Source organism: Hyperoodon ampullatus (assembly GCF_949752795.1).
Source record: "Hyperoodon ampullatus genome assembly, chromosome: 5".
Taxonomy (NCBI): domain Eukaryota; kingdom Metazoa; phylum Chordata; class Mammalia; order Artiodactyla; family Ziphiidae; genus Hyperoodon; species Hyperoodon ampullatus.
The window spans coordinates 80,607,818-80,622,765 of record NC_136918.1 but is presented as its reverse complement, the minus strand read 5'-3'; the positions used below and the strand labels follow the sequence as shown (position 1 = coordinate 80,622,765).

The following is a 14,948-nucleotide window of genomic DNA, read 5'->3' as shown; positions in this document are numbered from 1 at the left end:
ACATGTGTCTTTCTGAATTATGTTTTTCTCAGGGTACATGCCCAGTAGTGGGATTACTGGGTCATGTGGTAGTTCTATTTTTAGTTTTTTAAGGAACCTCCATACTGTTCTCCACAGTGGCTGTATCAATTTACATTCCCACCAACAGTGCAAGAGGGTTCCCCTTTCTCCACACCCTCTCCATTTTAAATACAGCAGTGTGTACATGTCAATCCCAAACTCCTTAACTATCCCTACCCCTCACCCTTCCCCCGGTAACCGTAAATTCGCTCTAAGTCTGTGAGTCTGTTTTTGTTTTGCAGATAAGTTCATTTGTATCATCAGATAAGTTCATTTGTATCATTTCTTTTTAGATTCCACATATAAGCGATATCATACAATGTATCTCTTTCTCTGTCTGACTTGACTTCACTCAGTATGACAATCTCTAGGTCCACCCATGTTGCTGCAAATGGCATCATTTCATTCTTTTTAATGGCTTAGTAATATTCTGCTGTATATATGCACCAAAGCTTCTTTATCCATTCCTCTGTTGATGGACATTTAGGTTGCTTCCATGTCTTGGCTATTGTAAACAGTGCTGCAATGAACACTGGGGTGCACGTATCCTTTTGGACCACGTTTTTCTGCAGATATATGCCGAGGAGTGTAATGTAAATTGGTACAGCCACTATGGAGAACAGTATGGAGGTTCCTTAGAAAACTAAAACTTGAGCTACCATATGATCCTGTAATCCTACTCCTGGGTATATCTCTGGAGAAATACCATTACCAAGTTTTATACCTGGAATGCAAGAGTGGTTCTACATATGGAAATCAATCAGTGTAATACATCACATTAGCAACATGAAGGACAAAAATCAAATGATCATCTCAACTGATACAGAAAAAGCATTTAACAAAATTCAACATTCTTTCATGATAAGAATGTTCAACAAACTAGAAATAGAAGAAAACCACCTCAACATAATAAGTTGTATGTGAAAAGCCCACAGTTAACATCACACTCAATGGCAAAAAACTTAAAGCTTCCCCTCTAAAATCAGAAACAAGGCAAGGATGCCCTCTCTTGCCACTACTATTAAAACAGTATTTGGAACCCTAGGCAGAACAATTACAAAAGAAAAATAATAAAAGACATCCAAATTGGAAAAATAAGTAAAATTATTTCTGTTTACAGATGAGATGATCTTACATGTAGAAAACCCTGAAGAATTAAAAACAAAAAAACCCCACAAAGCCCTGTTAGAAATAAGAAACGATTTCAGCAAAGTTTTAGGATACTAAAGTAAAATGAATACAAAAATTGATTGTATTTCTATAAACTCACAATGACCAATCAAAAAAGAAAGCAATCGGGCTTCCCTGGTGGCGCAGTGGTTGAGAGTCCGCCTGCTGATGCAGGGGACACGGGTTCGTGCCCCGGTCCGGGAAGATGACACATGCCGCAGAGCGGCTGGGCCCGTGAGCCATGGCCGCTGAGCCTGTGCGTCCGGAGCCTGTGCTCCACAACGGGAGAGGCCACAGCAGTGAGAGGCCCAAGTACCGCAAAAAAAAAAAAAAGCTAGAGTAAAAATGGACATGATATTAGAGAAAGAACAAACAAATAGATCACTGGATCAGAACAGAGTGCAGAAATAGCCCCAGATATAATTAACTGAACTTTGACAAAGGAACAAAGGCACTTCAAAGGAGAAAGGATAGTCTTTTCAACAAATAGTGCTGTAACAACTGAACAGCAAAGAAATGAATCTCGACACCGATCTTACATCTTTCACAAAAATTAACTCAAAATGGATCACATACCTAAATGTAAAAGGCAAAACTATAAAACACTACAAGATAATATGGGAGAAAATTTAGGTGTCCTTGCTTTTGGCAGTGACTTTTTAGATGCAACTCCAAAAGCACAATCCACGAAAGAAAAAAGTTGTAAATTGGACTTTTCACTAAAATTAAAAATTTCTGGTCTAAGACACTAATGAAAAGACAAGTCACAGACTGGGAGAAAAGCACTGGAAAACACTTATCTGATAAAGAATTGTTAACTAAAATATACAAAGAACCCTTAAAACTCAATAGAAGAAAACAGTCAACCATTAGTAATGGGCAAAAGACTTGAAAAGACACCTCATCAGAGAAGATATATGGATGGCATATAGGCATATGAAAAGATGCTCAACATTGTATTTCATCGGGAACTGCAAATTTAAACAACAGTGAGATACTACTGCACTCCTATTAGCATGGTTAAAACCCAAAACACTAATAACACCAAAGGCTGGTAAGGATACAGAGCAACAGGAACTCTCATCAATGCTGGTGGGAATACAAAATTATTCTGTGCAGTCACTTTGGAAGATAATTGGGCAGTTTCTTGAAAAACTGAACCATACTCTTACCATACAATCTAGCAACTGTGCTACTTGGTATTTACCCAAATGACCTGAAAACGTATATCCACACAAAAACCTGCACATGAATGTTTACAGCAACTTTATTCATAATTGCCAAATCCTGGAAGCAACCAAGATGTCCTTCAATAAGCAAATAAAAAAAACAAACTGTAGTATATGCATATAATTGTATTTTTTCAGAGAGAAAAAGAAATGAGCTATCATGCCAAGAAAAGCTATGCAGACACATTAAATGCATACTGCTAAGTGAAAAAAAGTCAATCTGAAAAGGTTATGTATGTACTGTTTGATTCCAAGTATATGACATTCTAGAAGAGGCAAAACTACAGAAACAGTTTTTAAAAAAATCAGTGGTTGTCAGGGTTGAGGTGAGGAAGGGAGGGATGAATAAGTGGAGCTCAGGGAATTTTTAGGGCCGTGAAACTATTCTGCATGACACTGTAATGATGGAAACATGTCATTATACATTTGCCAAAGTCCACAGACTATACAACACAAATACTGAACCATAATGCAAACTATGGACTTTAATTACTACTAATACATCAATATTGCTACGATTGTAACAAATCTACATTAACGCAAAAGGTTGAAAACGGGGAAACTGAGAAGAGTGTATACAGGAACACTGTACTTTCCATTCATTTTTCTGTAAAACTAAAATTGCTCAAAAAATAGTTATCTGTTAAACAGAGAAAATTTCAAATTAAAAAAAAAATTCTAGGGGCTTCCCTGGTGGCGCAGTGGTTGAGAGTCCGCCTGCCGATGCAGGGGACGCGGGTTCGTGCCCCGATCCCGGAGGATCCCACATGCCGCGGAGCGGCTGGGCCCGCGAGCCATGGCCGCGGAGCCTGTGTGTCCGGAGCCTGTGCTCCGCAACGGGAGAGGCCACGGCAGTGAGAGGCCCACGTACAGCAAAAAAAAAAAAAAAAAAAAAAAAAAAAAAAAAATTCTAGTGGGTAAAGAAATTCAACAGACAGGGACTTCCCTGCTGTCGGTGGTTAAGAATCTGCCTGCCAATGCAGGGGACACAGGTTCAAGCCCTGGTCCGGGAAGATGCCACATGCCAGGAAGCAACTAAGCCCATGCACCACAACTACTGAGCCTGCTCTCTAGAGCCCAAGAGCCACAACTACTGAAGCCCGCGCACCTAGAGCCCATGCTCCGTAACAAGAGAAGCCACCACAATGAGAAGCCCACGCACCGCAATGAAGAGTAGCCCCCCAATCACCGCAACTAGAGAAAGCCCACACGCAGCAACGAAGACCCAATGCAGCCAAAATTAATAATTAATTAATTAGTTAATTAATTTAAAAAAAAGAAATTCAACAGACATTTCTCCAAAGAACACATACTAATGGCCAATAAAAGAAAAGATGAAGAGATGCCCAACCTCATTAGCCACCAGGAAATTCAAATCAAGACAAGATGTATCAGTTTACTCTAAGACAGATATCATCAAAAACCAGATAATAACAAGTATTGGCAATGATGTGGAGAAACTGCAATGTTTATCCAGTGCTTGTGGATTGTAGAATGGTACAGCGGCTTTGGAAAACAAGTTCGCACTTCCTCATAATGTTAAGCACAGTCACCGTATGACCCACCATACTTCCAAGTATATACCCAAGAGAACTGTTAAAAAAAAAAGTCCCCACAAAAACTTGTATGCAAATGTTCAGAGGAGCATCATTCATTAGAGCCAAAAAATGAAGACAACTCAGACGTTGATCAACTGACGAATGGATAAACAAAATGCAGCATATCCATAAAATGGAATATTATTCATCCACAAAAAGTACTTAAGTACTGAGACAGTACAACGTGGATGAACCTTCAATACATTATTCCAAGTGAAAGAAGACAGAAACAAAAAGGTCATATATTATGATTCCATTTATATGAAATGTCCAGAATGGGCAAATCCATAGAGATAGAAAGTAGATTAGTGATTGCCAGGGCCTAGGGGAAGAGGAGGATGGGGAGGGACTATTAATAATAATTGAATAGGGAACTATTAAAAGAGTTCCTTTTTGAGGTGATGAAAATATTCTAGAATTAGCAGTGACAGTTGCACAACTCTGTGACTATACTGAAACCAATGTATATACTTTAAAAGGGTGAAAGAGTGTTTACTTTAAAAGGGTGAAATTTATGGGATAGGAATTATATCTCAATAAAACTGTTAATAAAAAAAGAATCAAGCAGCTGACCATCCACAAAAATTGCAAAGCCTTCAGCGAAACTAGTCAAAAGAGCAGATCTAACTCTGGATGCTAAACACTTCTTTGGAACTTACCACAGACATATAGGAATTTGAAAAGGTATAAACACTAAAGAATAATAAAATTAAAAGAAAAAAAGTGAGAAAACTCAGAAGTGTACTATGCCTCATATTTAAGGTTTTTTTTCTTTTTACCTTTTGACCCCCTTCACCTATTTCTCCCACCTCCTGCCTCTGGCAACCACCAATCTGTTCTCTATATCTACAAGCTTGTTTTTTGTTGTTGCTGCTGTTCATTTTTTAAGATTTCATACATAAGAGAGAGCATCTAGCATCTGTGTTTTTCTGACTTATTTCACTTAGCATAATGCCCTCAAGGTCTATCCACGTTGTCACAATGTCAGGATTTCCTTCTCTTTATGGCTGAATAATGTTCCATCATACACAAAACACACACACGAACACACAGACACACACCCCCCCCACAATTTCTTTATCCATTCATCCACTGATGGACACTTAGGTTGTTTCCATATCCTGACTATTGTAAATAATGCTGCAATGAACATGGGGTACATATATCTTTTCAAGTTAGTATTTTCATTTTCTTCAGATAAATATCCAAAAGTAGAATTGCTGGATCCTATGGTAGTTCCTTTTTTAATATTTTGAGGAACCTCCATACTTTTTTCCATAGTGCCTCTACCAATCTACATTCCCACAAACAGCACACAAACGTTCCCTTTCTCCGCATCCTTGCCAACACTTGTTATTTCTTGTCTTTTTCATAATAGCCATTCTAACAGGTGTGAGGTGATATCTCATTGTGGTTTTGATTTGCCTTTCCCTGATGATAAGTGACGTTGAGCAACCTTTCATGTACTTGTCGGCCATCTGGATGCCTTCTTCAGAAAAATGTCTATTCAGGTCCTGTGCCCATTTTTTAATTGGATTGTTGGGTATTTTTTTTATATTAGCCTGTTATCAGACATATGATTTGCAAATATTTTATCCCATTCAGTGGGCTGCCTTTTCATTTTGTTGATGGTTTCCTTTGCTGTGCAGAAGCTTTTTAGTTTGATGTTGTCCCACTTGTTTATTTTTGCTTTTGTTGCCTCTAGTTTTGGTGTCAGATTCAAAAAATCATCACCAAGACCTACATCAAGGAGTTTACCATTTATGTTTTCTTCTAGTTTTATGGTTTCAGGTCTTTAATCCATTTTGAGTTAATTTTTGTGTATGGTATAAGACAGTTGTCAAGTTTCATTCTTTTGCATGTGGCTCTTCAGTTTTCCCAACACCATTTATTGGAAAGGCTGTCCTTTCGCTGCTGTATATTCTTGTCTCCTTCACTGTAAATTAACTGACCATGTGTGGGTTTATTCCTGGATTCTCTATTCTGTCCCACTAATCTATGTGTCTAGTTTTACGCTAATACCATATAGCTTTAATTGCTGTAGCTGTGTAATATAGTTTGAAATCATGAAGCATTATATCTCCAGCTTTGTTCTTCTTTCTCAAGAATGCTTTGACTACTTGAGGTTTTTGTGCTTCTATACAAATTTTAGGATTATTTGTTCTATTTCTTTGAAAAATGACATTGGAATTTTGATAGGGATTGCAGTGAATCCGTAGATTGTTTTGGGTAGTATGGACATTTTAACAATATTGATTCAATCCACAAGCACATAATATCTTTCCATTTATTTGTGTCTTCAACAATTTCTTTCATTAATGTCTTAGAGTTTTCAATATACAGGTCTTTCATTTCCTTGGTCAAATATATTACTAGGTATTTTATTCTTTTCAGTGCAACCGTTAATGAGATTGTTTTCTTTATTTCTCTTTCTGATAGTTTGTTATTAGTATACAGAAATGCAAGAGATTTGTGTGCACTGATCTGTAACCTGCAACTTTACTGAACTGGTTTATTCTAACACTTTTTTTTTTTAATGGAGTCTTTAGGATTTTCCATATGTAATATTATGTCATCTGCAAACAGTGACAGTTTTATTTCTTCCTTTCCAATTTGGATGCCTTTTACTTCTTTTTCTTGTCTAATTGCTCTGGCCGCCTTCTATTAAGCTTTATTTCTCTTTCTCTCAAGCCATTCAAGCCACTGAAAGGCAGAAAGAAGACATTCAGGACCACAATATCATGCCTCCATTTTTTCTCTCTGGAATAATGGAGGCAATAAAAAACTATATATAACTTTAAAGCAAAGTCAATAGAATCCTTACCAATAAACCTTTGTACAGTCTCTGAAAATTCAATCTGAAAAAACATTTTACCAGTCATTCTACATAGGCACTTGGGAAAGTAGCATAAAATAGTCTATATCCTTAGGAAGTTTGGTATGTCATCTATGAAAATGTGCCTCTCAGATATCCCACTGCAGGAAACATTATTGACCAATGGTCCCAGCTGCTGAGCTCTCAAAGCTATTCTCTTGTTTGGGGCCAAGCCAAGCTTCTCATGAGCTGTTCCCTGCCAATGACTCAGCATGGCAGACATATTTAATGAAGCTCTTTTCCCAGGAGACATTGGACTCCTCTGATGGTTCAACCTTGCACTGAAAAAAATCCAAAGTAAATAGCAGTTTGTAGTAATTCAGAAGCCTAAAATTAAAACCAACAGAACTTAATTATAAGGAGTTTTAAAATTTAGTAAATGTTCTCATAATACATTGTTTCATTTGATTCACACAATGTTGGAGTAAAAAGGGAGCACAATACTTATTGAGTTCTTTTATGCACCAAACACTGGACTGGGGCATTGCTGTAGTAACAGCATTCCCATTGTACACATGATGAAATTGAAGCTCATAAAGTTAATGGTTATGCTTAAGCTTACAAAACTAATAGTGGACCAAGGTCTTATTTCTCCTTTGTTGTCTCCAGAATATCATACAGAAAATAATCATATCCCTAAGGACTGAGCCCAGACATTCTCTCTCCTCACTCTCCAAAATGGTATATATTAAAGTAGGGTTCAAATTCTCTATTCACAACAGAACAACAGTGACACTTCACTTCACCCCCACATCCTAACTACAGAACAAATGAAACTAAGCAGGACACCTGAAACCTATGACTTAGTTCAAAGGAGAACTGAAATTAATAGTTAATGAAGCTAAGATTACTAATTAATTAAAATGTAGCTTACTGATTTTCAAATTGGAAAAGCCAGCCTCAACAACCATCTGTAGCCTTTGGGATTGATTAATCTTCTCCCTGCTCTAATATCAAAGGTCTCCTACATTAGGTACCTAGCTGGACTCTACCCCTAACACCACAATAGCATTTTCTATCACAAGCACTTTCAAACTGGCCAATTGAAGTTGCTTAATTTTAGTTATTTGCCACAGTATGATGGGTCCAGAAGGAAAAAAGTATTCAAATTTTAAGTAAAACACTACCGAAATGAAACTTGTTACACCAGAAATTCTTTAAACAAAAAAAAGGTTCAGTATCTTAGATATAGTTTTCATGACTACAGTGCAGGGATAATTACTCTTGTTTTCTTTCTATCTCTGACCATTCTTTCTCTTCTTGTTTTTTCACCACAACAAACTGCCTCTCACTGACACCAGGCAGGTTAAGCATGTTGGTTTATGTAATTGTGCAAGAAGATCCTATTCCACCTTTTCCTGAAAATACGTAATTATTTAATGCAAAATACATGATTATTTAATCCTAGGTAGCAGCTACGTAAAAATTACAAATGTGAAACTACAGAATTTTAAGTTGTCAGAAAAATGCCTATTTTATGATAATCAAGAGAAATGAATTGGTCAATACACCAAATTTTGTATTTTTGGAAACAGCTAACATTTAGCAAGGAGAACAAAGAATACTTAAGTTTCACAAAGAAAAGGTGATACACTGGAAAGAACTGAGCCTGGTATCACACAGCCTGCCACGTTATAGCATTTAGCAGAAAAAAATAAAAAGAAAAACAAAATTATATAATAGCAACAAAAACAATAAGATACTTAGGAATAAGCTTAATAAGAAATATCAAAGCCTATATAAGTAAAACTCCTAAAAGATACAAAAGTAAACTTGAACAGATGGAAAGGCATCTCTTATTCCTGGATAAGGTAATTCAGCATCATGGACAGGTGATTTAACTCCCTAAGTTAGTTTATAAATTTGATGAAATTCCAACTAAAAATATCAACGAGCTTTTTCATGGAGTTAGTCAAAATGATACCAAAGTTCATCGGGAAAAATAAACATCCAAAAATAGCTAGAAAAACATGAAAAAGAAAAGCTACATGGGCAGATTAGCCCTACCAGACATTGAAATATACTATAGAGCTCTATAATTAAAACAATGTGGTACTGACTTAGATATATGCAAATGACCTAGTAGAACAGAACAGAAAGTCCAGAAATAGACCAAATTACATGTGGAAATTCAGCATATAATAACAATAGCATCTCAAATCACTGGAACAAACATAGACTTTTTAATAAATGAGACAAATGATTAATGATTTAGAAAGGATAAAATTAGATCAATAACTCATACCATACATAGGAATAAACTCCACACACAGGAACAAACTTCAAATGGATCAGGGATCTAACTGTAAAAAGTGAAAACTTACAACTGCTAGAAAATATGGATAAATTTCTCTTTAACCTGAGGAAAAGGCTTTCTATAAGACTTTATAAGGAAGAGCCTTTCTAATCACAACTAAAATCCAGATATGATAAAAGTGGACATTAAACACATGAAAAGATGTTAAACTACATTCATAAGATTGTAAATTAAAACTACAATGAGATACCATTTCTCACCTATCAGATTGGCAAAAACTGAAAAAGTAAATCAATGCATGGTGTCAAACCTTGCGGGTAAATAGGCATTCATATATTACTAGAGAGAATGCAAATCTGTACAAGCTCTTATGCAGGGGAATTTAGCAATATCATACAAAACTACATGTATGTTTATGTTTTCATTCAGCAGCCCTAGTTCTCTTAATTTATTGTGAAGATACACATCTAATAAAAATACCTATGCACAAAGTTTTTCATAACAGCCCCCTTGGAGATTACAAAATATTGAAAAGTAATTCAATATCCATACATAGAAGAATGGTTGGAATCAACTCTGCAATACTATGAAGCTCTAAAAAGGATGAGAAAAATCTCTGAACTGATAAGCAATGACTTTCAGGAACTATAGTTAACAGAAAAGGAAAGTACAAAAGAGTATCTCTAATACTACACTTTGTGTAAGAAAGAAACCAAGAGAACTACAGTCACCCTCTGAATTCATGGATTCCACAACCAGGGATTCAGCCAAGCTGGGATCAAAAATATTCAGGGGGGAAAAGCTCTGGAAAGTTCCAAAAATCAAAACTTCAATTTGCCACATCAGCAACTATTTACATAGTATTTAAATTGTATTTACAACTATTCACATAGCATCAACAAGGTATTATAAGTAATCTAGAGATGGTTTAAAGTATATGGGAGGATGAGCTTAGGTTATACGGAAATACCACACCATTTTATATACGGGACTAGAGCATCTGCAGATTTTGGTATCCACTGGGGGTCCTGGAACCAGTCCACTGTGGATACCAAGGGATGACTGTACACTTACAGCTCATTTGTGCAAAAGAAACCCAGAAAAAATAAATCAGAACATAATGAGATTGGCTATCTAGAGGGAGTGAGTGGAAACAAGACAGAGGGAATGACATTTGTGTATCTCTGACTTTTAGAACTACATTAGTGTTTCACAGACTGAAAATATAAATTTTTTTTAAAAAGTCAAAAAGAATGGGGATAAAGTTCTACAAAGGGATACATACAAAAACAGATGAACCGAACTGTATTTCAGTTGAATAACTTAACTATGATAAAGGGAAAATTAAAATTTTTTTAAAAAGCAAGAAAAAGAAGAACTAACCGAAGTATCTTCTGAACAGAATATAGTGGTTTGATACAGCAATGATAAAATATAATAAAGCACTCTGGAGTCAGACTGCTTGGATTCAAATATCTGCCCATCTATCCACTTGCTAACTGTATGACCCTGGACAAGTTAATTTATAATCTCTTTGTGTGTAGGTTTCCTTATCTGAATAATAACAGTACCAATATCACAGTACTAACGGTAAAGCTCCTATAAAACTACTCATGTAAAAGCCTTAGATCACCTGGCATATTTTAAGGATTTGATAAGTATCTGCTATCAGCAACTATTAATTCAAAAACACATTAAGTGTGTGGATATCCTGGAGACACACATAATAAAAATGGAGTCCTTGTCATGAAAAAATTTGGAATTTCCTAGTTTATGAACAGTAAGTGTTCAAGGAATCTAGACTAGCAAGATCCATAGGGCTGGCTGGAATCATCTGGGAAATTTCATAAAGGAAGAACCTGACATGGATCTTCATATATGCACAGGGTTTAGACAGGAGGAGAATGCGAGTGACAGAAGGGAAACTGAACAAAAGCAGAGAGGCCATAAAAACCAATATATCTCAAAGATAGTGATACATAAGGTTTGTAAAAGCTGAATATCTGGAGATGAGGCAAGACTATAGAAGCTCCCGAATGTACAATTAAAACTGGGCAGGCTTTATTTTCTAGGCTATGAGGAACCCATAGAAGATTTGTGTGTAGGAGAAACAACATGACCAAACTGAACTGTGGGATTATTCTAATGTTGGTATACAGAAAGACTGGAAGTGAGAAGATCAGAGGCAAGAATCTTACTAGTCGTTAAGCCAAATAATGACAAAGGTCTGGCTAGAATAGCAGTGATGAGAAAAAGAAAGAAGGTATAGCTCGACAAGGCAGTGAGGGGGGAAAAAAAAAAATCAACCAAATTTGGTAATCACTAGATATGAGGTATGACAGAATGAAAGAGCCTGAATGGCAGGTAAATGAGAAAACCATTAGAAGGAAAAAGCCACAAGGAATGGGAACCAACAGAAAGGATTTCCTTTAAGATTGAAAGTTTAAGTCAGAGTTAGATAAGAAACCTTGCCAATATGAAATAACGGTACCTTCAGATATCAAGATCCAGTGGGCACTGGGCAACATGGGACTAGTGCTTGGGAGAGAGAGAACTGAAGACAAAAACTTTAGAATTTTTAAAAAAAATCTCTTTAGAAAGTTCAGGACATTCTGGAGCATACAGACACTAGGCTGTGTGCTATTTCAGAGCAGTGATCACCTCTTATTTTTTTTTAATCCCTCAATGTTTAGCACAGTTCCTAGTACACAGGAGACTCTCAGTAAAATGTTGCAGAGGTGGGAAGAGTAGGGAAGGGAACAGAGTTGCATGGCTTGTTAAAGGCAGAGCCTTGATTAGAGCGTAGGTCTCACTGATTCTCCACTATACCATAACATACAGATGAGTCTGACCATCTATGTACAGGACACCCTAAAGAGACGGTGTAAGAAATAAAAATAAGCTGAACTGTGGGGAGTACTGCTTTCTAGGGGCAGATGAAAGGGAGACATAAGAAGATAGCAAAGAAAGGTCAGTTATGGGGGAAAAAAATGAGTGTTGTATCACAGACTCCAAGGAAATTTTTCAAGACAGGAAGCATAGTCAACTGTATCAAATGATCATATGCTACAGGTAATGTTTCTCTGGTCTCTTACACCAATGACAACCAAGGCAGAGAAAGGTCACATTTTAAAATAGAAATTAAGAAATTTTAATCTACATTTCACAGCATTTTAAATACATATGTCACTCACAGCAGTTCAAAAAAAATATTGCAATCTTCAGTAAATTTTATCTCTACATAATACACAATGTGAAATAAAGTCACTACAGTAGTTGAGCTGAATAAAAATTTGTTCAATAAATGAACTTTAAAGCAAAGAGAAACAATTGAAAAAATAATTATTTACATGTATTGACAGCAACAAAATACATGAAATACTGAAGGTCTTACCTTAAATCTCTTGTCCTGCAATACTTTCTTGATGGCAACCAGTTCTCCTGAATCACAAAGTTTGGCTTGATATACCACACCAAATGACCCGTTCCCAATCACTTTAGTGTCTGTATAGCTGACTTCTTGTGGCCTGTCTGGACCCTGCCCAGGAGTTGCCACCACTGTGGTCACCTTGCTGCCATCCTTGTCTCCTAAAAGAAATAAGGGATAGAAAAATGAGAACTGTAAAGAATTCAACAGAGAAAATTGCCAAAGTATACCAAGTAAACTATATTCTTTACTACAAATTATTTTTAAATGCTCATCTTAGTTTATCACATAGTATTACTTCAACTATTTGTTTCAATTATAAGTAATTATTTTAACCACCATTTATTCAGTCATTCCATAGACCAGACACGATGCTTAGTTTATATATATGACTTCATTTAATGAAAACAACCCCATGAAGTAGACAGAATTGTTCCTATGTTAAACATAATGAGAAGAATGTTACATTTGTCCAGTCAAAAGGCGAATGATGGACCCACCAAAGAATCTTTATCTGTCCAACTCTAAAGGCCCTAATTCTTTCCTCAGGGCTTTCTTATTTTACTTGAAAATAAGATAAGTGCAATTGAAAAAGTCTAAATATGCTGACTCTATTCAGACCACTCTCCCTTTAGGAAGGTAAGGCTTTGAGTTTTTGCTTCTCCGTGTCTTATTTCTTCTTCAGAAATAATGATGCCTTTCCAAGAAAGGTCTGATGGGTAAAAGAAATAGGGGAATGTTAAATTTGGGGTAAGAGATGCAAAACTTAAAAGAAAAACCCATTCTGAACCGAGCCTCATTCATAACTAGGTCTCCAGCTCTGAGATCTCTGCCCACTCATGACCGTCTCCTTACCTCTTCTGCCTTCCCTCCTCATCAGTAACAATCCAAAGACTCTCTTCAATTCAAGCTCAAGAGCCACCTCCTTCTTGACTAAGCACAGTTCATATCTCAGAATTCTTAAACTATTCTAAACCATTCTATACTACCTAGCACTTAATTTTAAGAAGCTTTAAATTGTTCTTTTAGTGATTTCAGAATACACAAAGATTCTAGGGACTACAATCTTTGTGAAGTAGCAATTATGACTTCATGCTTCTTCTCTCTTTCCTGACAAATCTAAAACCAATTCTCAGTACAATGTAAGTCCTTAGGCTCACTGACTAAACTTCACTTCTTTTTCTTCTCTCTTACTCTTCCATTATAGCAATTTTATTTTTAAGATGCTCACTGAAGAAATATAGAAGAAAAATAATGTAATATTTAACCCTAGATACCAAACCAAAGAACAACAAAAACCCCTGCTCACTATCTTAGTAAAAATTAAAAGGTTTACTCTGTTCTCTTTCGAGCAGTTAGAGAAACTGCTGAGAACTCTTACAGACTATACTCTCCCACTAGTAGGAAATCCTGGGTATACAAGGAACAATGGCTCTTTCTGCCTAAGCATCCTGGAATTTTTATTCAGAAATCACCAAGTTCTTCAGACTGCTCCATCAGAGATCTGAAATAGCAGAGCTGTAAAGAATGGCAAGGTAACACCGGGAGTGCCTTGGTATGAGCATTAGTAATGCATGGGACAGTCAGCAGCTAGTGTGCCAAGGAAAAGCATGTCACCATTTGGCACTGCAATTTGCTGACTCAGCAATAAAATAACAGCTGTATAAAATTTCACTGTACAAAAGAACTTTCCGATTGTTTCCTCTACTCCAATACTTAAATGGAGGGCCATGTTTACTATGCAAATAAGGAAAGTAAGAGAGATTAACTTGTCCAATATCATAAAGCTTTAAGTAACAGAACTCTTCACTCACGTCAGGCTGCCTCTGCCATATTTTACAACCTTCCTACTACAGCTGAAAGACCAACTTCATATACCATTACCCACACCGCCCCCCCAAGAAGCAGATGTCTCTGAAAATATAATGTAAAAAAGGTCAGCTCCAGAATAATAGTAAGAGAATACATGAACAATCTTTTGCAGTTTTCAGTCCTCAATTATTCATTTATTAATAGCTAAAGAGCTTTTTCCAAAGATACTTTGGCAACATTAGAGTTTGAAAGTTATCCCAAAGCAAAAGCATATGGAAAACAAAAATGTAATACAATTGATTCTGTGATGTTCAAACAATTTAACTTTTGCTACTAGAAATTGCGTAACTTTGGATCTTAACAACAGAGCAGCATTTAAACACTGCTACCAAGAAACCAAAATCCTCATGAAATGCTAGAATTCATAACAGACATGCCTCATTAAAAAAAAACAAAAAAGTCACCACTTTGCCCAATATTGAATTTCCCAGAATGCATGGTATCATGAGTTTCACACCAA

General features: G+C 36.3%; 1 protein-coding gene across 2 annotated transcripts in view; it reads right to left on the bottom strand.

Moving 5' to 3' along the window:
• Positions 1–14,948, bottom strand: part of GSK3B (glycogen synthase kinase 3 beta) — a 200,276-nt gene that overhangs the window by 121,992 nt on the left and 63,336 nt on the right. For both annotated transcript variants that reach the window (XM_079704208.1, XM_079704209.1), the window contains exon 2: positions 12,584–12,777. In XM_079704208.1, the coding sequence (XP_079560334.1) occupies positions 12,584–12,777 (194 nt within the window). The remainder of the gene's footprint in view (positions 1–12,583; positions 12,778–14,948) is intronic.